Source organism: Labrus bergylta, chromosome 13 (genome assembly GCF_963930695.1).
Source record: "Labrus bergylta chromosome 13, fLabBer1.1, whole genome shotgun sequence".
Taxonomy (NCBI): Eukaryota; Metazoa; Chordata; class Actinopteri; order Labriformes; family Labridae; genus Labrus; species Labrus bergylta.
In genome coordinates this window covers 10009256-10034843 of record NC_089207.1, presented here as the reverse complement: position 1 = coordinate 10034843, position 25588 = coordinate 10009256, and the positions used below count along the sequence as shown (strand labels likewise).

The following is a 25588-nucleotide window of genomic DNA, read 5'->3' as shown; positions in this document are numbered from 1 at the left end:
AAGTCCAATTAACTGTTTTCTTCGACGTTATGGATTCTAGTCACTCTACTCTGTCGTTATTCCAGGTGTCGAAAGTCAAAACTCCGATGTTAGTAAAGGTAGCATACACAAAAAGAGAGGGCAATGAAAACATGGTGGACTGTAAAAGGCAGAGTAAAACCAATAGATACATCTCATAGAAAACATCAGAACATAGTCATAATTTATAAATGGTAATATTAATAATCTCCCTTACACTGTCAGCTTTAAACACATACAGCTAACACAGGATATTAAGTGTTAGGATCCCAAGTGATATTAATGAAATACCTTTTATGGCTGCAATGTATTCCTGATGAAAGCCTTACAAGAGAGCATAGTAGAAATATTTTAAATAAGAAGCATTTTTATATTCAAATCAAGGTGAATGCATTTTGTAAAAGGTCTAATATTTCTGTTTAAAAATTAAGTACGAGCAAAAATATTTTTGGCAGCAGTAAAATGCCGTGAGCAAGTTGCAGATCATCGTGACTAAATGTCTTATTATCTTAAAGTGATTATTATTTTAATATGCATGCTCTTATTCAAAAAGTGGTGACACTATATACAATAACTTTAAACACTAACATTTATTAAAACATAATCACTCAACAATACACCACACATACATATGATGCATTTAAAAACAAGGCCAACGAGCATAACACAAATAAAAGGGAGAGTTTGCTTCACTCCAAAAGAGCTTCAGCTACTAGAAACTAAACAGACTTTCACATAAGAAAGTCCTGTTATCAGTGTGTCGCTGTGATTTGACATTAAAAAAAATAAGAACGTAAAAGCATTTACACATCTTAAAATGTATTTGTCAATTTGCTACACATACAAACGCACAAAGAGGCTGACCCATAATTATGTACTAAAATAAAATAAGAGGCGCATGGAGACCTTTTGTATACTTTAACATGTGCTCTCAAACACAGGTAATACATGAATTTGTATATGTATGATGATATTAGTGTATAACATTCAACCAAGATATATGAAAAACTATCCCAAGTTTCAGCCCTATAACCTGAACTTTGAGTGTTTGAATTAACAGCTGTCTGGTGTAACTGTGGGGGTTGACTGTTCTCTTCCGTCTCAGACACCAAAAATGATTTTGAGGTCAGCCAGGGAGAGTTTGGTGAAGGTGCTTCCTGTTCCTGACAGCACATTCTGGGCCAGCTCCTTCTTTTTCTCCTGCAGTGTGGAAATCTTCTCCTCCACTGTGCCTTCACACACAAACCTGGAACAAAACACACGCACACAAAAACACTTTTGATTAAAACCATATGCATTGTAAACAAGGCATACCACTGTTTGAGTAACTTACAATGGGCGTCATACAAATAAAAGTTTGTAAAGATTGAATTAAACCTCTTAATAAAACCATCCCACTTAAAACAAATCTTCTCACCTTCATATATCACATCTTACTTAAAGTCTGATCCTAGACTGTATTTTGCTGAAGCAGTCAGTCGTTACTTCATTAGTTCCTACTTGTGCTTTTGCAACAATAGTTTCAAGAGTAGCAGTGAATGACACAATGCACACACACACACACACACACACACACACACACAAGTTCATTACCTGTGGATGGTGACATCTTTAGTTTGTCCGACTCTGTAGATCCGGTCGCATGCCTGATCCTCTAAAGCTGGGTTCCTGTCAGAGTATTCAGTGGGGGTTAAAAACTGAACCTTTCTTCTCTTAGCATGCTAAAATTATTTTATTATTTTTTTTTGGGGGGGGGGGGGGGGGGGGGCTTTTTGCCTTTAATGTAGAGGAAGACACTGGATAGTGTGGGTAACACTGAGTAGGGAATGACATGCAGCAAATTACCCAGGGTGCCTGCTTTGAAGATTACATGGCGTCTACATGGGGCGTGCAAAATAACTGCTGAGCTATCTGGTGCCCCAATCACTGTATTCTAACTACTGATGGGTTAGATGATATGTGTTTGTGAGCAATGATTGATTCAATTTAAACACTGTTTTAACTCTTTTTGGAGCAGAACTTAAATGGCATTTTAAGGGAAGTTTAAGTACCGTATTTTCCGCACTATAAGGCGCACTTAAAAGCCTTTAATTTTCTCAAAAAACGACAGTGCGCCTTATAATCCGGAGCGCCTTATATATGGATCAATTGGTTAATTGGTTGATCCATACTGGTTGTACACGGCGCTCAGCGACACTGACTCGGATAATGACGAGAGGGAGCCGGGCATGTTGGATGCCGTACTCGCCCAACTGTTCAATTCGGACACTGAAGAAGAAGAATTCGAGGGATTCGTGGACGGGAATTGAACTGAAAAAGTGAGCTTTACGTGTTATACGTAACTGAACAATGTTGAGTTATGCACTAACGTTTGAATTAGCGGTATCAGACTGTGTTTCTTTTGCGTGTTTACAACTGAACAAGGCTGGGAGATATTGTGAATATGCACATTAACGTTTGAATAATGTTGAGTTATTGTGAATGCACTACGTATAAAACATAGTTTTATACGTATTTATATTTATATATTCACAATATCTCCCAGCCTTGTTCAGTTGTAAACACGTTCTATTCTATGCGCCTTATAATCCGGTGCGCCCTATATATGAAAACAGTTCTAAAATAGGCCATTCATTGAAGGTGCGCCTTATAATCCGGTGCGCCTTATAGTGCGGAAAATACGGTAAAACTGCAGATTAAGCACTTAAAGACACATTTTAAATGCAAGCTGAACTGAGAGTGTTCAAAGCAGTAAGAGGGTCAGCTGCTCTGTAGTAATAGCAATCTTATTTTTAAAACATCTTTAAGCAAAGTTCAGCAGGTCAATTAAAATATATCTAAATGTACTGAACGACAACATGAACCATAAAAAACAGGCTACATCACACACAGGAAAGCAAACACTATCAATCACGGCTTTTTGTTGACGTGTGCGCGTGCGTGTCGCTCACCAGTGCATGTCGATGAGAAAGAGATGATTCCCCCCGATGAGATTGAGCCCAACCCCTCCAGCACAGAGAGAAACCAGCATCACCTTTGGCAGAGAAACATCAATATAAATATGTATATTTGTGTATGTTTAGTCAAAATATATTCAAGGTAACACTGTTAAAGCTAAAGCTCAATTAAAGCTCCTGTGAGGAACTTTTGGTTTGTGTCCATTTTGGCTATGGACAAACCTGTGAAAAGGGAGGCAGTTATACGCACATCACGTAGTAGGTGCAGGGCTGAGGAAGAAGACAGGACCACACACTTGCTTAAATGCCACAAAAAGTTTGCAATCATCACGATCACAACATTTCGAGGCATTTGAGCAAGTGTGTGCGCTTATCTTCTTCCTCTGCAGACAAAACTGGACCCGTTATCTCGATACTGATTTTGTCCAGTACACGTGTTAAATCGTTAATCGTTTTTAACACCAAAGAATCAAATCCTTATTTATTGTAACAGTCAAATGAACAACTATTTGAGAACTTTATCCATGAAAAAACAACAATCCAAAAACTGTTTCTGGATGCTGATCATCGCCTCCCCTCACACCTGCCACGTGGTAGAGGTTTCAGGCATTTATAGGAAATAAATAGAAATAATCCATCTTAAAGCTGAGGGTCTTATTTGCTTTTAAAGCTCATAACAAAGCATGAAAAATATTTTCAGTCTTTTTTATAAGCAGTTAAAACTCCTTACAACAGATTTAAAGAATGGCCTAAAAATCCAATTACTAACTTCTTGAACCACATGTTTAAAATACACAGGTGCTTGTCAATAATGATTGGAAATGGAGCCTGTAGCAGTGATGTTAAAAGATAATTCTAATGCATTCAAAACTCCTTCAATGACAGAAATATTCACTTTATACCGCTGTAACCTTTAAGAAGTGCCAGTCGATTGATTTGAATGAATGCACAGGTTCTTGTCATGTGTTTTGCTCTTTGGGGTGGAGAGTTGTGTGTGAGATTTACCTGTGGTCCTTTCGGGTTAGTGTTAAATTCCTCCACCAGGTCCATGCGACGTTTGGGGTTGACCGTCCCGTCGATGACGCCGTATCTCAGGCCCATCTGCTTCAGGTGAACGGCTACAATGTGGAGCATGCTGGTCCACTGGGATATAATAACGCTGCATAGTAACAGAGAGGAGACAAATGGATTACATGTGTGGGTGTAACATTTAACAGATGCTGGTTGAGCACAGGTGAATTCATTTTTAGTTCTTATCACCTATAAATAAAGAGGAGTGTGAGGATCAGAAGTATAGACAGAGAAGCAGAACTATGCTCAGCAAAATGTGAGCCTCAACATTTCCACTTCCCTCTGCTTTGAAAAAAACTACACGGCAGAGTGGAAAGGGGCGATTGATTGGAAGTTATTTGGCAGACGCTTTCTGTCTGCTGAAAGAATGTGTTTCAACTTTTGCTGACAGAACAAAAAAAAAAATACAGAAACTCAAGAACATTTGAAAAAAAGCTGGAGGAAAAAGTGAGTCTGAGGGTGATTATGAGATTAAAATGTTTTACCTTTTCTGATCAGCGCTCTTCTCCCTGATCGCCTTCAGCTCAGAGACGATGGCAGAAATCTGAAAATAAGAACAGAAGAATCAGTTAATGGCTTGTTGGAAGTTTGACTCAGTAAAATAAAAATGACACAAAAGAAGTTGGGATTTCCCGCACACCGCCTCTAACTTGCAAACAAACATTTATTGGCAACGCTTTGGTTTGCCTGATGATGAAGGTATAGTAACAAAAACTTGCCAATAAATGTTTGTTTGCAAGTTAGAGACAGTGTGTCAAAAAAATAATGATAGTCATCATCTTCATCAAGTATTAAAACTGAACTTGCTTCAAAATCCACTCAAAAAATGGAATGAAAGGCTTCTGTTATTTTGAACTTGAAATTTAGATTTCATAATAATGCTCATAAAATGCACAAAATCTATCCCCCGAGTATTGTTAGGATGTGATGAGTAAGTAAATGTTTGTGGCATGAAGTAAGTGTGCTGTTCACTTCTCGTTGCTGCTTTTTTTTTATTTTTATTGCCCTTCACCTATATGTGATGTGCTGAAGCGTTGCCCACCTTGGAGCTCTCACTGGTTTCCTCAAAAAACTGTGAGGGGAAGCGTGTGCCGTTAAGAGCGACGGTGTCTTTAAGGTCCGGACCCGATGGCGAGGGGCTGGAGGAGAGCGAAAGAGCGTTGAGCTGCTCCTCCAGGGACAAGACGATCCCATCACCCTGCAGCTCCGTCGAGTCAAGAGTCTGAGCGGAGAGGAGGTTAGAAAAAGTGGAAATTAATTCTTCTTCCAGCAGGAAGCTGATGAGCATTTTTAGAGTATGTTAGTGTGCTTTTTTTTAAACCTTCTTTAGGAGTGACAGGTGACAGCAGCACTGTCGCAGGCGCAGCAACAGGGACAAGATGTGGACGGTGCTGGACGCCTGCTGGGGCTGCTGGGAACCGGACAGAGCAGGGTCAGCCTGGGACATGCCGAACTCCTGGGCAACTGCAGAGAGGAGAAACACAGATTTCTATTATTTTATGTCTTTAATATCACTTTTTTTTTTTTATTTGTTGATTTAACAAGTATAATAGCTAGTTACAAACTGCTCAAGAACAAGCTTTATATCTGAGTTTCATCATGTTGTTAAGTTATATTTTCATCAAGCTATGTTTTCTGTTAAATATTGTTGCTTAAATGTTGAGTCACATGCTCAGGATTGAGGCTTAAATGTTATACCATATAATAGAAGTTAAACAAAAGCTGAGGGGGGCCGTTGTTGTAGTGGTTGGTGAGTGCGCCCAATGTGCAGATGTTGTAGTCTCTCCCTCTCTCTGATTTCTGACTCTGTCTCCTTCCACTGCCCTATCCCTCTAAATGGGGGCATAAACAGCCCAAAAATAAACCCAAGGTGATATCTCACCTTTGTCGAAGGGATTGGAGCTGGAAGTACTCCCCTTTTTCAAGTCGTTTCCTTCGTGTCTCTTGAGGTAGTTCTGTAGAGTGGATCTAGAAGAAAAAAAAAGAAAAAGAAAAAAAGTGTCATTAGATAAATATTTTTTTGTTTATCTATTGTTTTCAGGAAGATATCACAGCATGTCATCTCTTTTTTAAAGCTGGGACACGTTTTAAGATTTTTGAGAGGTCTAATTTTTCTCGAGCACTTTTTGATGATTTTAAAGTAAACATCATAAAGACAGAAAAAAAAGCTGTGTGGGCAACATCTAAAGCTGTTGAGACAATGCTAACATCAGACAAAAAAAAAAAAAGTAAAGACACAAAAGGGGACACAATAATGATCTATTGTTTCCTTCATCAAAGAAGATGGTTGAAAGAGAGTTACAGCACAGTTCCTTTACATTTTTAAGAGCCTGATCTTGTAACTGGTGCAGTTTCTAAACTTTCTTGACCCAAGAAAAACATGTGGGGGGGGGGGGGGGGGGGAGTATTTGGGATGTTTTCTTAAAAATCTCTTAAAAAATGAGAAGTTGTTGTGTTACCTGGACTGGGCAAAGACCACATCATAGACAGCCTTTTCATCCTTGGACAGCTTAAGTTGATGGACCTCACAGGTTCGATCAGGAAGAGACACCTGAAATGATGAGACCAGTGAGTGTGTAGATGTTTAAAACCAATCAGATATTTTTAGCACGAGGCTACTGTAACGATAGAAGTCCAGGGAAGCCGCTGTGTGTCCCTACCAGTGGTTTTCCTGTGGTGTCTTTCTGGGCTTTGGTGCGTCGGAGCAGCAGAGTCCTGGTCAGGATGTTGAGTCTCTCTCTGCCTCTGTTGGAGCCGTTGTCTACTTGAGCTTTCCAAAGTTTGTACTCATCAAACGGAGCACAACGCAGAAACCTGACAGACAGAGGCAGAAGCAGAAATGAAACAATCTCATATTTATTACTTCAGACCAGAGACTGTATAAACATGGACGTAGTTTCAGTGGCGTCACACATTGGTTTCTGAAGAGACATTTTGAAGCCCAAAGATGGCGGTTGCCATATTGGAAATGGTGACTCTACCTGACTTGGGCCTTTTTCCCTTTATTAGATAGCACTGGTGAAGAGAGAGTGAGGGATGACATGCAGCAAAAAGGGCAGAGGTCGGATTCAAACCCCCGGCTGCTGTAATGAGGACTATAGCCTCTGTACATGGGGCGCACAACATAACCGCTACCTAACTTTTGATCACACTAAAAACAGGCAAAGAGCTGGAGCTGGTGGTGCAGTGGTTAGGGAGCGCACACCATGTACAGAGGCTCTAGTCCTAAAAGCGGGCGGCCCAGGTTCGAATCCGACCTGTGAAGCCACAGTCATTCCCGCACTCTCTCTCTCTCTCCCTGATTTCTGACTCTATTCACTGTCCTTTCTCTCCAATAAAGCTATAAAAAGCCCAAACACAAATCTTAAAAAAAAGAAAAAAAGAGCTGAGGCGCCTTCAGCCGGCTGGCAAACAAGCTACAACTCGCTCAGCTGTCAGGCAACCAAAGCCAACCACCTCGTTGTGCAAATATCTATGAATAGTTTAAGGGTTTAATACAATCAAAACAGATGGAACAAAGTAATCTCCTGTACACTTTTATTAATAAAGAAACTAGCTATTGATACTGTTTTTTAACCAGGCTGTAGAAATGTTGTGTTTTTGCAGGCAGCTTAAAGTGGACACTCGGAACTGCAATTTTTTCCACTTTCACATTGCCTTCATTTTTAAACACCGGAGGTTGCCGCTTGATTTAAACCAAACAGGAGAAACATTTCACGAGTAAAAACTCTTAAAACTATTGTTTGCACTGTGCTTTTGTCTTACTTGAGCAGTGAGTACATGTCCAGTAGATTGTTCTGGATGGGAGTGCCAGTGACAGCCCAGCGTGCACGAGCCCTCAGCTGACAGACCGCCATGGAGGTTTGCACTTTGGGGTTTTTGATGTTGTGTGCTTCGTCCAGAATCACCCGGGCCCAGGTCACGCGCAGAAGAGGAGCTGAGCGTGACGTCTGAGGGAACAACATGGGATGATGTGAACATAATTCTCAAATTGTTTTGTTATGTATCAGCCGCTTCAATCTTCAGAGAAACTGTGAAAACATCTTACAGGGGGAGTCACTGCTGCACTGATACTACTTACCACAGCTACAGCATCTTTGCTGGGTTTTTCAGCCTCATCTTTCTGGACTGGGATCTCCTTAGAGACCAAACTGTATGTAGTAACCACCACATCATGATCTGCCAGTCTATGGGACGGAGGGAGAAAGCTTCATTAAGATTTCCTGTAAGTGTTTTTCCAGAATATTAACAGCAATTATATTGCATTGCTATCTCCAGTCATGTTAAAAATGTGTAGTTGTGTTCCTGTGTTTTTTTTTTATTTAGCTGTAAATGACAAATAAACAAAGTACAAATCACAAAACCAAGGGAACTTTTATTTGTTCATAGCTATCATAAAAAGATTAGATAAGAAGTAAAGGCAGAGTGTGGACAGAGTAGTGAATGTGTGCATCGTTCCTCACACTTTGGCACTTCTCTCACGGTTGGGGCCGTGGTACAGGTACACAGTCAGCTTGCCCGTCTTCACATGTCTTTCAATCTCCCTCTTCCAGTGATGGACCAGAGAGGCGGGGCAGATGATCAGAGTGCCTTTAGAGACCACGACGCTCGAGTCTGCATGATAAACACACAAACGAATCAAAACTGTCACACAGCATACACTCAAACTAATAATGTACCTCTGGAATTAAAACAAACAAGGTTTACTGTCTGATTAAAATACTAATTATATTGGTGGTAATGACTTCCTTGTTGTTAACCATCAAACAGGCTCCAGTTACCAGACTTTGAAATCCAGCTCTCCGGCTTCTTCTCTTCCTTCTTTTTATCTTCCTCTTTCGCCTTTATCTTCTGGGAAAGTATGAGAGCGATCATTGTCAAAGTTTTCCCCAAACCCATGTCGTCCGCTGTGTCGGAAAAGAGAGAGAGAGAAGACAACAAAACGATTATGTCCTGAAAACTTTAAAGAATACATTCCTGTCTAATGGAAATGCTGAGCTTGATTTTGTTTGGAGAGAAAAATAAAGTTACATTTTTTGAAGAAGAAACTATTTTGTAGAAAGAAAGCACTTCTACCAAATGATGAAATAGCTTGATTTCACTCCCCTGCAGAATCAAAGAACCCTCTGTTTCTCACATTCTCTTTCACGATCACAGATAATGTAGAAAATATTAGTTAACATACCCAGAATTCCTCCACAGGGATTCTGAGCTTCTCTCCAGAGCAGCCAGGCCAAAGCTTTCCTCTGATGGGCGAGGAGCGAAACCTAACCGACCAATCACAAGAGGGCAATGTTATTGACACGAGGCATAATTCCCCATTTCATAGTCAGTGGTCGATTAAAATTCTTCTACTTCCTCCGGAAAATATTAAAATTCCAAAAGTAGGTGGAAACACTCCCAAACATTGGTGAACATTATATTTCAAAACTGTTGCCGTGATTATGTCAGCTTTCAAAACTGTTAACATGTATATCTCCTGTACTCTGTTCTTATTAAAAGTTATTTATATTCTGAATTAGATTTACAAAAGCACTACGTCTACATTTTTGGTGAATCATTTTCAATATTCTAAAAATATCGAAATGCAGATTCCATGAAGCCGTGTCAAAGCCTTTTCAGTTGTGACAGATGGTCTAAGTGAAGGACTGATGACCAACTATAAAAAGTGTGTGACCTTGATGCCCCTCGGGTCCGTCACTTCGGCCTCAGCATCAGGGCAGGACTCTAAGGATTTGTGGAGATGGTCGATGGCTTCGCAGGTGGCATTTTTCACCGCCAGCAGACGGTTGTCGGTCATCCTTCCGCCGTAAAAGGCGTTCGCTGATAGCACAAAGGAATGAGAGAAAAAGGGGTTTGGGAAAAAGAATGACAAATTGAGGAAATGGGTGGGGCGGGGTTGACTGTGTGAAGATATGTGTTTTTGAGAGGAAGAACAGCCTCCTCTTGTCAAAAGTGTGCAGAATAAATACACTCACTTTTAACATTAGGTCTCCAAAAGAAAAGAAAAATGGTATGGTCTAAAAATATCTTAAAGGAACAAAGCCCGAGCAGAAATGTCTTACCTCCATACATCTGGCTGTATCCCTGGCTCAGCTGAAGCCCCAGGGAGCTGCTGGAGGCCTGGTGTTGGGAGGGGCCCGTGGCTGGTGGGGCAGGGAGCAGGATGGTGCCCCCCTTCCTGCTGAATGGATTAGTAGTGATGCTACCTTCACTAGCATCACTGCTGTTACTTGCACCCTGGGAACCTGAAAGTGATTCTGCATTACAGATACAATGGTCAGTAATGGATCCAGAAGAAACTCATATAACTACTTTTCCTACAGGACAGCGGGAGAGTTACCGGGCTGAGACGCAGCGGTGAGGCTCAGAGACTCCAGGGCGTCCTCCAGCTCTTTGACCTGAGTCCTCAACCTCTCCCCTTTGTCTGGCAGAGCGGCCAAGTTCACCGCGGACAGAGTGGCCTGAACAGGAGCGAAACAACGGAGAAGATGGATATCAGATACAGATTAAATGGACACATCGAAAACATCCCCTCAATCAAATGATGAAGAATTCAAGAACGCACCTTTTTCTGTTGGAGTTGAGCAGTGAGCAGACTACGCATGCCTTTGGGCTCTTCCCGTTGACTTTTGACCACAGAGGCTGGGTTAAATCCCGGGTAGGCAGTCAGGGTCTTTTGCACGGCGGAAACAGGAGGAGTTTTCTGAGAAGCAGGTTTCACTGACACCACCACAACATCATCATCATCATCATCATTTTCTTGTTGTTTCTGACTGGGCTCCGATTGTGTTGGGTTCTCAGATGTTGGTTTCCCGGTGGTTTTTGAGTCTGTGAAGGCCTGGGTGCTGATACTGGGTGTAGATTTAGAAGCAGTGTCTTTTACAGAAGGGTTGACTTGTTTCACCACAGATGTTTCTCCATCGGCAGGTTTCTGAAGTGAGCCCTTGTGAGGATCCTGTGTGGTCTGATCTGTTTTCTCAGTATGAACACCCTTTGATTTATCGGCTTGCTCCGTGCTCTTCTCTTTATCCTCGTTTCGCGTCTTATCCGTCGTTTTGTCCACACTGTTAGCATCAGCACAGTGTCTCTCCTCATCTGAAACTCTCTTTTTTAACTTCATCCCTGCTGGAAGTTGAACACCTCTGTAAGAGTCAGACACATTTTGCTTCCTTTCCGCCTCTTCTTTTCTTCCTGTTCTCACACTCTCCTCTTTTTCTTTCTGATCGCTGTCTCTTCCTTTAGCCTTGTGGCTTGACGCACTCTCTTCCTCCTCGCTTCTTTTCTCATTACTTCCACCACCCTGCATCCTTCTCCTCTCAGAGTCCTTATCTGTCCTCTCGGGGGCTTTAAAGGGGTTCCTGGCAGGTGGCAGGCAAGAGGGTTGTAGATGTGTGTCTGATCGAGGGTTTCTATTTTCTTTCTCGGGCTGCAATGATAGAAAACAAGAGAATCAAACTAAATATATTCTGATGATGAAAGGTATTTGAAATAAATAATTAAAAGTAATTATTCTTTATTCTGTAAAGGTGTCCTCTTACCACACTCCAAGGCACGTTTCCACACCACTTCTGGCCTGCCTTTTTACCTATAACACATCGATAGAACAACCTGCAAAAGGACAAAAACTTCAAATTTAGAGGACCAACGAGGGACAGGTATCTTGTTCAAGCACCAACTCTCAAACTCTAATGTTGTTTTGGACCATTACAGAAAGTCAACCTTTGTCCAAGGATTTTAAGTTGCTGTCGTCAGGCCGCAGATTCAGCCTGCCAGCATGCAGGACAACTCATTTGTTTCTGCTGCCATCCCCTTTTTAAACCACTAACTGTGCGTTGTGTTTCTTACCTATTGTATTTATTTACTGTCCTTTCTATGTTGTTTGCTCATTTCAGGCTGTATGTATGCATGCGTGTGTTTTTACTGCTGACTGCGAAACAAATTGCCCTCTCGCAGGGATAATAAAGACAACCTTGAACCCAGCTGCACACCCACCTGTGACTCTGATGCTGTAGATTGTAGGTGAGAGCTTGAAGTTCCACCATTGAATCTTCATGATGGAGGCAGTGGGACGGTGAGATGCTGGGGGGAGATGATAATGTTTAAGCATAGCAAAAAAGGATGTTAAACCCATTTAAATAACCCATGTAGTAATGGCTGTTATGGGTGGATTATAATGGGATGCCAGTATAATAACTAAAATACTTTTACTAAGAGGTACCAGGCATTTATATACTGCTATGTTGGACTGCAGCATTGCATTCCTATAACTTTCGAATTGAAAAACTGTTAGATTTTTGCCAATGAAGAGAATGTATTAATGCATTTTCTGCACTGGTTGCTGTTGATACCTGGCCAGCTGACTGAAATCACAGCCCTGCTTGTCAACGCAGACGTAGAAGCTTTTGCCTTTATTCGGTCCATCTTTCACGCCCGTTTTCAGCAGACACAAGCAGCCTGTTTGGGGATGTAGAGAACAGGATATTTCACTCATAATATTCAATATCATCCCATTAAACGTCAGCAGGGGGAAGCTCCCAAGAAAAGATCATCTAGGTTTCGTTGAGTCAAAGGTAAACGTCACAGTACACGTTAAGAGGAAATGCCTTGTCATGCACAAAACAAACTGCATTTCATGGAATAAAACAAATAGCAACCTCTGGAAACCCAACACAATATCTCACTCTGCATGTCGTAACAATTATTTAACAACATTTAATTTAGTTTGACTTACCGTGGACACCACATAAGACCTTTTCCATTGTACCGTCACACTCTCTCGGCTCCTCAGTTCGAAGGCGAAATGTGGTATTTTCGTATCAACCAATCACAGCTGTCAAAAAACACATCCGGTCTTTCACTATCAGTATAAAATCTGATGTCTTTTGCTATTTAATATGAACAGATATTTCAAGCATACTGAGGTTAAGCGATACAAACGTGTAGTTAAGCAGCTTACCTTCACGAGTACTCAAGTTTACAAAACCGAAAAGTCAACGCTACCACAGTTTTCTTTTAATTCCATGACCTTTATTGTGAAATATATTTGTGAATAGCCGTTGAACCGGATAATATTATACATTTTTACCATTAAAACAATCAAAACTTATCCAAGAGTCAAAACACAACAAGTTCAAATCTAAATAACCTCCGATAGTAAAAATAAATAAATAAATCACGACACTTACTTGGAAAAAAAGTGACACTTTAAACTACGGATGAACTACACTACCCATAATGCAACCCGGTATATTTTTTCGACGTTTTCCTTACTCTCGCGGGCTTTGTTTTGATATGGCGGCAGGCTTCGAAACTTTTCTCTGCGATGTTTTCATAGCGTATGCTTTTTGTTCCAGTCGCACCGCTCTTCACCTATGTCACAGGTAAAATCTCGTGTTTCTTTTTTTTTTTTTTATTAATGTTGTGAGCTTGTCTGTCACGTCACTACGTTTTAATTGCTGCATTTAAAAACTTTTTTTTTTTTTTTAATGCGACGTAATCACGTATCACCAAAAGAGCCAAAGCCTTTTAAACTTACTGACATGCAAAGCTGTTAGTTTATCTGCATTATTTAATAGTCTAGCTTCATATTATGAACGTGTCACACTGCCAATGATCCCTCATTAACAGTTTTAACCTTTTGTTTTCTTGTTGACTTACTTACAACGTTTAGCGGCTGTTATTGCAATTTAAACTAGTCACTATTTATAGTTGTCTTGGCGTCTTCTAAGTTAGTGCCAGTGTTTATCCACGGTGTGATTAACCCCCTAATTTGTCACCATAATCTGTCGCTCAAATCCCCGGGATTAGCGAGACCTGCAGGAGACAGCGCGGTCATCATGTCATCTCCAGCCGGGCTCCAGCACTCGCAGGCAGACTTCCTGGCCAGGTGGATGCCAAGTAGCACTAGAGCCGGGGTGATCCTTAACCCCCGCCCGGACTTGTCTGGCTCCATGCGCCACATCTCTGCCGTGGGATCTCCTCCTCCTCCTCCTCTTGAGCCGGACGATTCGTTTGCCTCCGACTTCGCTCCTCTGCCAGCCTCGGCAGACAGCAGCTGTGTCGGTGTGGATGGATCTGCACGGTCAGCTGGTGGACAGAGAACTGGGGCTGACGGGCCAGTGAACGGTCTGTCGCCTGGGCCTCAGAGGAACACAAATGGAGAGTCGGACTGTTTGGATGAGATGGCAAATACATCACAAGATTTGCCCCTAAGGATGAAGCTAGAACAGGTAAAGACATTCAGGATTCTTTCAGGGCTGGGATTTATGTTCCCTGCCTGTTTAAAAAAAAAAAAAAAACATACATGCTTTCTTGATATTTTAACTAAAGTTGCACAAATTGAATGCTGAAATCAACACTTCAAGATATCTAAATGTCTTCCCTGTGTCATCAGTGATTAACAGCTATTCCCACTGTGATTATGATGAAATATACATCGACTTTACAGCCTAACTACTGATTTTCCAAACATAAACAGACAAATATCAGAACTTGTCTCAAACAAATGGAAGTGGAGCAGACACCACATATCTCTAACGAGGGTTGATTTTGAGTTTTTTGGCACTTTGTGTGGAGCTCTGCGTTGGTTACGTCACTGCTTCCTGGTTACTTGATAATCCCCTCCTCGCTCGCACACTGTCCAACACAGACTCATCACTTCTACCGGCTAATATTAGTACAGTTCGCCTCAGTCCAAACAACAAGGACTCAAATAGTGGCAGAGGTGTATGCGTGCAATACAGTAAGCACCTAGCAATTAGCATGTTGGAAAACACTGAGATGGAATTACTGACAGTGTGAGGTGAGGTAAATGCACTGTGACAGTTCTGTGAAACAACGGCCAGGGGGCTAGTTAAGTATTTTAAAGCCCCCCCTGAAGACATTTTGTATTAGAGTGTTAGCCAGTCACGCACCAATCTGACTCTTCAGTTACTATGGAGGTACCTGGGCTCCTGTTAATGGCCAATCCTGAGTGATGCCATACCACTCTCTGATTGGTTGGTTTACTAGTTGATCATAACATTTTGCAGTTCTGTCCCCACGTCTTTAAGCATTTGTTGTGCGGAAAATGCAAAGTTGTCATCAAATATGAAGCTAACACTTTATATCCTTGGAGGCTGACCTACAAGATGTGCCATTTGTACTGGAACTGGCCTGGCACCATTCGAGTTCCAGCACCATGCAAATACGCCCGCAAATGCAAATATCCTTCACAAAGAGCCAGCGATCCAGCTTTCAGACAAGCTCTTCTTCCTTTGAGGTTAAACCCTCAGTACTTACCATGTGGCACATGTGGAAGTTTTATGTGTATACGTTGCATCAAAGCAATAATTGAAAAACAAAAAAGTGTTTTAATTTTAGGTTTGTTGTGAAAAAAAAGAAATGGTCATGTTTTAATTTATCGAGCTGCTGACGCATGACGTTGTGCACACACTCACACAGAATTAATCACAGAGTTAAATTAAATAGATTGGCCCCATTTTATCCAATTCAATCCAGCTATTTGGGGACAGATATCAGAATCCAATAATTACTACAAAATGTTTCCGACATGGCGGATGATCGTTTAATTTTGTCTGTTTGTGCAGTTGAGAAAATGGCAGCAGCAAATGCAGGAGCAGCTAAAAGCCCATCAGTTGGAGGAGCTGCTTCGCCTGCAGGAGGAGCAGCAGAGGCTGCTGGGGATAATGAACGGATCCCCGGACTGCACAGAAGGTACAAAAAAAATAAATGAAACCACCATCGCTGTGTGGATGTGTATTTTTGTTTGCCCTGCTTCCCCACAATTGTAGTTTTTTGTGTGTACAGTATCATTTCCTTCTTACACTTTGTGAGGTGACTGAAGCCTGTCATTACACAGGGACCCCGTACAACCCCACTTTACAGTGCCGTAGAGCTCAACAGGGCGCCACCTGTGGACAGGAACCAGAGCTGTCATCAGCAGGGAGACACATGGAGCCACAAAGAGGTCAACACTATGAAGAGGTGGACAGTGAGGAAGAGGGTGAGAATATTCAATTCTAAGATTACATGAGAATATGTCGAGTTTTTGTATTTTGAGTACAGCAGCCAGCACAAGCCTGACCTTAACTGTCGTCAGATTGCTGACATTGTTGTGAAGCTAAATCCTTGCGGGTGTCTCCTACAGGATCATGGAACTCCAGAGAAGATGATGAGGAACAGAGTGTGGATTTAAGCCAATTTCATGAGCACGATGACACCTTAATACAGAGGAAAGGCGTTTTTTTGAATGAAAAAACCTCAGTAAAAGAAGATACAGCATTTCATGAAAGGTAAATTCAATATTCTGATATTCCTTATCCAGTTTAACAAGAAGACTCTCGTGATGAGACCAGCTGATCCGATCATGCAGCAGAGGCTGAATGAGTGACTTTTGGACAAATTGTCTAATACATACATTCAACTTGTTTGTTTCTCTTTGTCTTTAGACCTATACAGCCCGGTATCGGGGGTCAGAAGAAGACATTTGAGGAGTTGTTGGAGGAGCAGCTGAGGCTGGAGGAGCAGAGGCTGAAATCTGCCCAGCAACAGCAGGTGAGAGGATGTAACATGTGTCTCACCAATTTTTAGAGTAAAGTTCTTAAAATAGCCAATGTTGTTATTAAGTATTATCATATATGATGCATACATTTATCCAGACTGATTATCATTATGACATTGATAATTGATTGGCGGGGGGTAAACTCGCCCACTCACCCCTTCGCGCCGTTATCAGCCGCAACACGATACAGTTTTTGCCCCACACACACAAGTTGGCAGCAGCAGCTGCTGTGACTGTCCTCCTGTTGTCGGCACCGGGAGAGCAACGTCTGGCACTCAGTCCACTACACTTGGCTCCCCACAGTTCGCCGAGTCGGACGAGGCTTTTATAGGTTTGGTGATGTAGGCATTCACGCCACACAGCCGTTAGACTTTTTCGAATGGAAGGGCAGACACTTTGCGAATTTCAATACTTTGTACTCAAATGTCGAGATTTGGACTTGAATTGATCCATAACACTAGTTAATACTCAAATACAGAGGTTTATAGTTGAAAAAAGTGGTTTTAGGGTTTAGTTACTCTTTAAGTTGTATGCAGTACCTCTCCATATTATTGCATCAGATGCTTCATGATCTTAGTCTTCGGAGCTTCAGATAATTTAGTCTTTTAATCCCCAAACCCTTCAAATTGTACTTTCTTCCCATTGTGTATCATTGCCTCTTCAGGGTCGAGTAGGATCTGAAGCTGCACAGGCCCCTCCCAAGAGAGCCTTTCTGAAGCGAGGCGAGGGGCTCTCGAGATTTACCAACAATTGCAAACCAAAAACAGCGGTGAAAAATGACCCCAGACCACAACCACAGGCCAGAGTTCTCCCCCGCAGCAACTCTGAACCTACAGCTTTACAGAGAGGGGTCTCTAATGGTGTGCAGCGGTTTCCTGTCCAGCGTAAAACTGCCACACTCAACAAGGAGAACCGACTGAAAGGTGTCAGCCCCCCACCTCAGGATACCAAGTTTGAAAGTAAGACAGCCTGGACCAAGGTTTTGGGTAGTCATCAAAGACAGAACACAGATGCAGCACAATCTATTCAAAGTGACCCCGAGGGTAAAGGAACCAAACTACCTCAACTGGAGCAAGTAAAGGCGCAGAATAACAAAAAAGAGGGTCTGTCATATCAAGCTTTGAGGAACGCTGGTCACAACATGCTGCCGAACCCTGTAACCAAACAGGTGGGCACGATGAGAGGGACAGAGAAAGCTGAAAGTGACGCAGCCAGAGAGAAAAGTTGTGGTTCAAGAGTGGAATCAGCAGGAGGAGAAGTTCCTCGGGATTCGTTTGAGCTGTCGTTCCAGGAGAAGCTCCAGCGCTGGGATTGTGACCTGCAGGTGGAGAACATGGAGCTGGGAGAGTTTGAGCTACTGGAGCAAGCAGCCGAGGAGCTTTCCTTCTCGTCCAACTCCTCCTTTGTCCTGAAGGTGCTTTATTTAACTCCGTTTCTCTGTTTTCTTATCTAATATTCATTCATTCTTACACTTTTGTTTTGCCTGATTGCATGACATGTCTTTGAAGCCTCTTCCAAGTGTTGCTTTTTCTATACCACTTTGGTTTCTACTAGAAAGTAAGCAATGCCCTTATGAAGCAGCAATAGACATATTTTCAGAGTTACACTTGAGCAAATTTGTACTTGTATGTGAACAGGGTTTATGGCACTCTATAGAGCTGAGTAGCATCTATCTGTGACTTATTTTGCTTTTTTTATGCGGCAACTTTAAGGCTTTGAATTTCTCGCTAAGTCGTGGTTGTTTTTGTTTATCCATGAGGATGACAGAAACTTCAGTTTGGACCAGAATTGTGCAAATTGTTTCAAATGAAACCAATTTTTCAGTTTTGACAAACTTGATTGTGTGGATTTTGTTCCCCTGTTTTTTTTTTTTGACTGTAAAGCGATGTGATTTTAAAGACCTTGTTCTTTATTCCCAGGTCCTTCAGATGGACCAGCTGCAGGCTGCCAGGAGTCTCCCCCCACGACGGCTCTCCTCCACCCCCATCAAGTCCCCTCCCAAAGTATCACCTCGGAGATGCACTAGTGTTAGCAGCAGTGCTGGTGTGGTAGTCCGAAGCGGTACCGTGAACCCAGAAGTGTTTATGATGAAGATCAGAGACAATACACTCATGAACAGAGTGAGCGTTGAGGAAAAGACGGAACTGGACGCTGGACGGGAAGACAACCACGAGATCTCAGATGTTTCATCCTGTGGCCGCTCTGAGTTTGAGTACCAGGAAGTAGCAGGCAAACCTCCTGCATTTCCCAGCACCCTTAGCTTCCCTGCACAGTCTAACCTGCCGTACGACAAGCATTCATATCAGGACGAGGAGAGCTGCAGAGACTCAGCGTCTGATGTGACACAGGTCGATGATGCTGAGAGTGACAGCTTCCTCAGCAATGCGGACGAGTCCACTCTGTTAGAGGACAAAGACGGGCAGCAGGGTCGAGTCGTGTTTGACGACAATGACACCTGGAACGACCTGGAGCACACCGCAGTCTGCTCAGCCAATGACGGCAGACTAAGTCCAGTTACCAAGGCAACAGTGAATACAGTTTCACCTCCAGAGCGGACTCTGCAGAGGAAGGTGGCAGTGAGTGAAGTTGTGGAGGTGGATAAAGGTGCAGTTATCAGGTCAGCCAATCAGGAGCCTCCCCCTGCCTCCCAGCTCATGACTCGGCTGTTCCCCTCGCTGAAGCCAAAGACCCAGAATGCACCGCTCCCTCCTCCACCTCCTTCTGCTGCTTCCGAGTCGAAAAAGGCAGAGGAGGACACAGGTGAGACAAACCATTGTTGTCTATTAAAAATCATAACCTGTCTCACTTCACTGAAGACAGATAGAGATAGAGATAGAGATAGAGATTCTTTATTGATCCTGAGGGAAATTCATGCATCCATTGCAGCTTAAAATACATACATCTAATCCCCCTGGTTAAACATGTTTCACAAAGGAAACAAATATATGTTATGATGTAGGTGTAAATGTTTCTGAAATTGCTGTTATCTGAGAATAAATAGAATTTTAGTATAGATTTATAACCTCTTCCAAATTGTTGCATTGATAGGACAAATATTAGCAATTTGAGCATCAGAATCAGTCACAACAAACAGATAATTATTGGTCTTGAAATTCAAAATCAGTTCACCTGAGAGAGCAGGCTTCCTCGTTTGACATGTGTTTTTTTTTTTTACTTTATTTTTAAAATGTGTAAATGCGTTTGTGTCCTTTTCCCCCAGGCCAGCAGGTGCAGTCCAGACAGCTGAGGGAGAGACTGGTGGAGCTGGAGATCGAGATCGAGAGATTTAAGAAGGAGAACTCTGCGCTGACCAAACTCAGACAAGAGAACGAGAAAGACCAGGAAAATCTCAGGTGATCCATTCTTTCTCCACTTAATAACCTCGAACACCCCTAAATGAAACAGAAGTTTCCAGTCCGATATATTCTTGTGTTTACCTGTTTTATGCTTTGACTGTCTCTGATTATATTTAGCGCTATGCTTCTGTACACATTGGACTTGTGGCTTTATTGTGATGTGGAGATTTTTCCATATTGTATCAATGATCAAATAGAAATGTTCTGGAATTGTTGAGGCAATCTTCTTTACACTGTACTTCATTAAACTCTACATTTATTTGCTTACCCGATTCCATTTCAATGAACAATGTTGGTTCCTCCTAATCTATGTACCGGTAAGTAAAGTCCACTTCGTTTTTGTTTTTTATGTAGGAAAGAGCGTCTGGAGTTTGAGAAGACCAAGGTGGAGGAGCTGGCCAAGTTTGAGGAGCACAAGAGAGAGGAGAACAGAAAGCTGCAGAAGGAGCGCAAACTTTTTGAGAAGCACGCGCTGGCTGCCAGAGCGATCCCCGACAAGAAGGAACGAGAAGAAATCCAGGTGAAGAAACCATCTCTTTATAGCGCCTATTCATAACAAACGATATCGCAAGAAAGACACTTTACAAAAAGAGCAAGACTAGACTGTACTCTTTGTTACAGTATCTACAAAGACCCAACATTAATCCACCATGAGCACTCGGCAGCATTTAGCAAAGTCACAGTGGCGAGGAAGAACTTCCTTTAAGAGGCAGAAACCTCGAGCAGAACCAGACTCATGATGAACAGCCGTCTGCCGACATTGTTGGGGTTAGAAAGTGGGATAGAGGGAGATGCAGAAAGAAGGATGGAGACTAACAGAGCAACAACAACAATGAAGAAGATAGATTTATAGCTGCAATGATAGTAACAATGGTTACAGTATGTGTGGTATATGAGCAGGAACAACATGTATGATAATAAACTGATCAGAAGCAAAAACACTGATACACTTGGTGTTATTTGGTGCAGATCTTGTACCATATTTAAAAATAAATAAAAATAAAAGTCAACAACTGTTACTGTCTTTTATAGACTTTGGTTAAGGATCAAATTTGTGATATCAACTCCAGAGTCGATGATATTTCAGTGTCGTTTTAAAGCTTCTTTCTGCTGCCCCCAAGTGGTAAGAAAAAGTAGCTATTTAAGATAAAAGATAGAGATTGGAGTAATCAAGTCAGTTAATTTCTCAATACACAGTCGTTAATGTACTCAATGTGGAGCCAGATAATGACACGCTGACTTGATGTCACCAATTTGGAGCAACAAAGTGTCTGTGCATGGGGCACAACCTACCCGCTAGGCCATCTGGTGCCCTGAATATGACTAATTGAAACAATGACAAGGGTAACAGTCCAACAAGTCACATTGCAGTCGAAGAAGCTGTGACCCTAAAGAACCTTGCACTGTGAAACCCCGGTGTAGTAAAGAGGAATCTTAAAATAGGTGGAACTTCCCTTTAATCCGTCCTCGTCCTCCCTGCCAGGTGTTGAGGCAGCAGCTGATCTCCCTGCAGGAGGAGCTGAGGGGGAGGGAGAGCCGCTGGGCCTCCACACACGGCCGACTGCGACAGCAAATCGACTCCCTGAACAAAGATAACGACTCTCTCCGGGATGAGGTAATCACCTGTTGACCCCCTTTACACCTGTAATATGTATCTGGATGTATATGATCTGAATATGGGAAAAAAAGTTCAACGCCTGTTAAAGACAAGTCTGCCAGATATCATACGTGTTATCATGAGGTTTTAATGACGTCTTTATTTTGAATGCTAACCGCTAAAAGACTATCCCTCCCATACACTTGTATTTTAAAGTCGTCCAATAATCAGAATTCTATACGTTATCTTGTGCAAATGAAGCAGTGTTAATCGTTCCACTTTCCCCCAATTATCATAATGTGCCATCATTATTTATTATTTACCAGTAATTCACTGTTAATGTGTGATCACTGTTTATTATGTATTTTGACTCTGTGACTGGTATTCTGTGTAACGTGGGCGCCCCCTGCTGGAGCCTCTGCAGACTTGATATGTAATAAGTTCTGCTAAAATGTGTAATGTATCCATGTGGTATGTTTGTGAGAATCTTCAGATTTAATATCAAACAATTACTGCATGTGATGTTGTTGATTTGCTGTAGATTAATTTTGTTTCACTGTGTTACACTGTGTTTCCTAAATGATAGCTTCTTGTTCATCTCCATGGCAACTATATAACCCACAGTGTTAAGAACAGTGTTTAAGCTTTTCACTACTGCGACAAGATGAACTAGAATACCCATTTACAGGACGTCAGGGGCTCCATACTTTTGTGAGACCTTCTCTTTCTTTTATTTAAGGTGCGCATGTTGGAAAAGCTCCGCTTCACCGCCTTGAAGAAAAGCCCGGTCAATGCAGAGAAGGACAAGGGCTGTAACGACGGTCCTAAGATGTTTGACAGCAACGTTTCATCTGTGCCCAAAGGAGTGAAATTCGCTGTAAGCATGTTTAAAACGACGTTGTGTTGTCTGTGTATATGGTTAGGCTGCGAGGAGGTAATAATGCCTTCTCTGTCTGTGTGCTCAGAGTCCTCTCGACTCCAGAGGAAGCAGCAGCATCAGTCCTCCACAGAGCAGTACGGCTGCAGCTCCTGGAAAGACCTGCAGAGAGAGCAGTCAGGCTGCTGCAGGTCAGTGTTTTAAATCACAAGATTATTATTTATTACACTGAAATATCTTCCCTTTTCTCTCAGATTAAGATGTGTGGGTTTTGGAGCTGCAGGTTTTTGTAATAGAGATGCTTCCTTCAAACACATTCGGATCCATCACTTATTTTTTTAATCCACATTTCATTTATCAGGACTTATAGATACAAAGGTTTTTTTTTTAGCTCCACAAGTAACCATGGTTGTCGTGTTTATCGTTTGCAGCGATGAAGAGCAGCCTGAGAAAACCATCAATACCAGCATCCTCTTCGTCATCATTCTCTTCGTCATCATTGCCCGGCCGGAGGAAAGAAGAGAGGCCAACGCCAGCTCCCTGCAAGAGCCAGGAGAAGCTGCGACATCAAGAAAAATCAAACACCTCTCCGGTAAGAGACGTCCTGTTAAATCCTTCCAACAAGTCTATGCATTGTACATGTACTTAATTTAATGACAAATACCAAAAGAAAGGCAGGTAGTGTAAAATTGTTACAGCCCTGCTTTTCCATTTTTACCTCCTTACCTGCTTTGAGCTTCTCCAGACAGGCTGCTCTACATCAGAGGTTAGTCACTGAACTGATGTTGAATATTTCTTTTCATCGTAGGACACAGAATTCCTGCCAGAAGAACCCGAGTCCAGTGAGATGAAAGAGCCAGAATCAGCTCGAGAGGTTATCACACACCCTGATGGGAAGGTGGGTGAATGTCACTTTGAATATGAGCACATGTTTGATATCTTTACTACTCGGTGTCTTGATTACAGCTTTTGTAAAATGGCTCGCGTAGATGTGGAGCTTCCATTAAAAAGTGAAATACCAAAGATGAGATGAAGTGGTTTACCCCTGAATTGTAAAGTTGCTAATCAAGTTCTTGTTTTGCTCCTCGCAGATTGAGAAAGTTCTGGCGAGTGGAGATCGTCTCATTTCTTTCCCCAACGGGACGAAGAAGGAGGTTTCAGCCGACGGGCTGACGGTCAAAGTTACCTTCTTCAACGGAGACACTAAACAGGTCACAGCCGACCAGAGAGTGGTGAGACGTTTACCTTAAGTCACTTCAAACTCATCCGGCTTCAACTCTTCAACTGTTGTGGTGTTTGTCGTTTCTTGCTGCTGTGGTGGTGCCGTGTTCAATATCCACAAACACCTTCTCTGCTCACACTCAAAACAAATACATATCTGGTGTAAAAAATAAGATTCAGCAAATTTATTTTTTGTTAATTCCAAAGCCCAAAATTTTCCATTAGAGGCACCTTTTAGAAATAAGAATGCAGGAGTCTCTGGAAAGAGATGATATTTTTTATGGTGTTTTCACAAACTCTTACCAAGGTTTTTGGAGTTGGCTGCATGTGTGAACAGCAACAGCTGAGTTTTCCTCCCTGGATTTATCAGACATTTTCCTGCCAGCCTCCGTGTTACACAATAAAGGTGCCGGGGGCAGACGGGCAGTTTAACTCCTTATTCAATAAGCTCTCTAAAGTACAGGAGGCGGTATCCTCTTGCTTAGGTTTTCCACGATTTAGATAAATGGAAACCTAATTTACCGGAAGTTAACTCGAATTAACAGCCATAAGAAGCACTGTTCTCACCTGACTGGTTACTCTCTTTTCATGGCTCTGCTCCTCATGCTCAGATCTACTACTACGCTGAAACACAGACTACACACGTCACCTACCCAGACGGTATCGAGGTCCTGCACTTCCCCAACAACCAGACAGGTGAGTGATCAGTAGGAAGTCAAATTACCTGTTTAACTCGGGTTTATTTTCACCCCTCTCACAGAAACTGTTCTGAAATGTTCTGACACTGAACTGTTCTTTATGCGTTACATTAACGCCCACTGGACTTTAAATTTATTTTCTTTACATGCACTCTAAGATTTTTTCTCATAGTCCACTACACAGCTCCTACATTGCACCTTTTTACTGAGTTCTGCTTTATTTCCTTGTTAATTGTTTAGCACCAACACACCAAGTCGTCTTGCTTGAATGTGTAAATGTACTTGACAATAAAACCTGATTCTGATTCTGAAAACAGCATGGCACTGATTATTCTGTTGTAATACATTTTAACATTGCCTGTTTTAAATTCCACTCCAGAAAAGCATTTCCCGGATGGCCGCAAAGAAATCACCTTCCCAGATCAGACAATCAAAAACCTTTTCCCCAACGGTCGAGAGGAGAGCGTGCTGACAGACGGGACCATCATCCAAGTCAACCCGTGAGTTTCATTAATGATTTCAAGTTTCTACCACTTCTACCTGAATGAACACTAAACTGGCTGTGTGAATGTGTGCTGCCTCTCTCAGCGACGGCACCAAGGAGATCCACTTCAACACGGGCCAGAGGGAGATCCACACGGCCGACTACAAGAGGAGAGAGTACCCTGACGGCACGGTGAAGACCGTCTACACAGACGGCAGGCAGGAGACCAGCTACCCGACCGGACGACTCAGGATCAAAGACAAAGACGGGAACGTCATCGTGGACAACAGGGTGTAGGCGCTAAAGAATACTTGAACTGCTTCAACATTTTCTCAGACCTGAAGGATACTCACTTTGTTAACGGGAACTCAACAGAGCACCTCAAGTGTTTCAGTGATGAAGAGCATGATCTCCTACCAGACTTCATTCACAGTCCTGTTAACCTTAATATTTGAATGAGAGCTTGTTTACATTTTCAGTAAAGGCCTGAGAATAACGAGACGCTGGACACAAACTGTTGCCTGTGCTTGCAGATTTAAGCTGCTTCATAACGCTGTTTTTAAGTGTTTGTTTACATTCCTTTGACTCTGTAAAAATGTGAAATACATATTTATTTTCTTAGCTGACTGTAAATGTTTTGTAAAATAAATGTTACCTTTTTATTGGGATTCATTGATTTTTCAATAATTGTTAACAGCAAAGGAACTCCAGGTATTTATTCTCAAAGAAACCCGCAGACACGTC

The 25588-nt window shown here is 42.1% G+C and overlaps 2 protein-coding genes across 2 annotated transcripts; one reads left to right on the top strand and one right to left on the bottom strand.

The window, feature by feature from the left end:
* Positions 1 to 589: 589 nt before the first annotated feature.
* Positions 590 to 12879, bottom strand: ttf2 (transcription termination factor, RNA polymerase II). Its single transcript, XM_029277012.2, has 23 exons — positions 12781 to 12879; positions 12398 to 12503; positions 12042 to 12128; positions 11588 to 11657; positions 10615 to 11475; positions 10390 to 10510; positions 10112 to 10306; positions 9724 to 9869; positions 9232 to 9313; positions 8828 to 8953; positions 8510 to 8660; positions 8128 to 8233; positions 7812 to 7996; positions 6707 to 6860; positions 6506 to 6597; positions 5929 to 6014; positions 5368 to 5510; positions 5089 to 5268; positions 4532 to 4590; positions 3981 to 4134; positions 2970 to 3052; positions 1612 to 1686; positions 590 to 1264 (listed from the first exon to the last, which is right to left on the bottom strand). Exons 1-23 carry the CDS (start codon positions 12806 to 12808, stop codon positions 1120 to 1122), a joined length of 3435 nt encoding a protein of 1144 aa, XP_029132845.2. The 5' UTR covers positions 12809 to 12879; the 3' UTR covers positions 590 to 1119.
* A 375-nt stretch (positions 12880 to 13254) lies between these two features.
* cenpj (centromere protein J) lies at positions 13255 to 25512 on the top strand. The gene is made up of 19 exons (XM_020632006.3): positions 13255 to 13429; positions 13857 to 14278; positions 15638 to 15764; positions 15910 to 16053; positions 16198 to 16342; positions 16499 to 16604; positions 17276 to 18025; positions 18531 to 19371; positions 19832 to 19964; positions 20322 to 20487; positions 21451 to 21582; positions 22304 to 22441; positions 22530 to 22632; positions 22873 to 23033; positions 23250 to 23339; positions 23533 to 23673; positions 24274 to 24358; positions 24740 to 24860; positions 24949 to 25512. The coding sequence occupies exons 1-19, from the start codon at positions 13387 to 13389 to the stop codon at positions 25139 to 25141; spliced, it is 4041 nt and encodes a 1346-aa protein (XP_020487662.2). The 5' UTR covers positions 13255 to 13386; the 3' UTR covers positions 25142 to 25512.
* The last annotated feature ends 76 nt before the right edge of the window (positions 25513 to 25588 follow it).

Bases quoted from the DNA above. Each gene is read 5' to 3' on its own strand.
- ttf2 (XM_029277012.2), bottom strand. From the start codon at position 12,808: ATGGAAAAGGTCTTATGTGGTGTCCACG. The intron at 11,476-11,587 runs GTAAGAGGACAC...CTATCATTGCAG, and splicing joins GAAACGTGCCTTGGAGTGTG to CCCGAGAAAGAAAATAGAAA. The intron at 8,954-9,231 runs GTATGTTAACTA...TTTCCGACACAG, and splicing joins TCCCTGTGGAGGAATTCTGG to CGGACGACATGGGTTTGGGG.
- cenpj (XM_020632006.3), top strand. From the start codon at position 13,387: ATGCTTTTTGTTCCAGTCGCACCGCTCTTCACCTATGTCACAG. The intron at 16,605-17,275 runs GTGAGAGGATGT...TTGCCTCTTCAG, and splicing joins AATCTGCCCAGCAACAGCAG to GGTCGAGTAGGATCTGAAGC. The intron at 22,442-22,529 runs GTAAGCATGTTT...CTGTGTGCTCAG, and splicing joins CCAAAGGAGTGAAATTCGCT to AGTCCTCTCGACTCCAGAGG.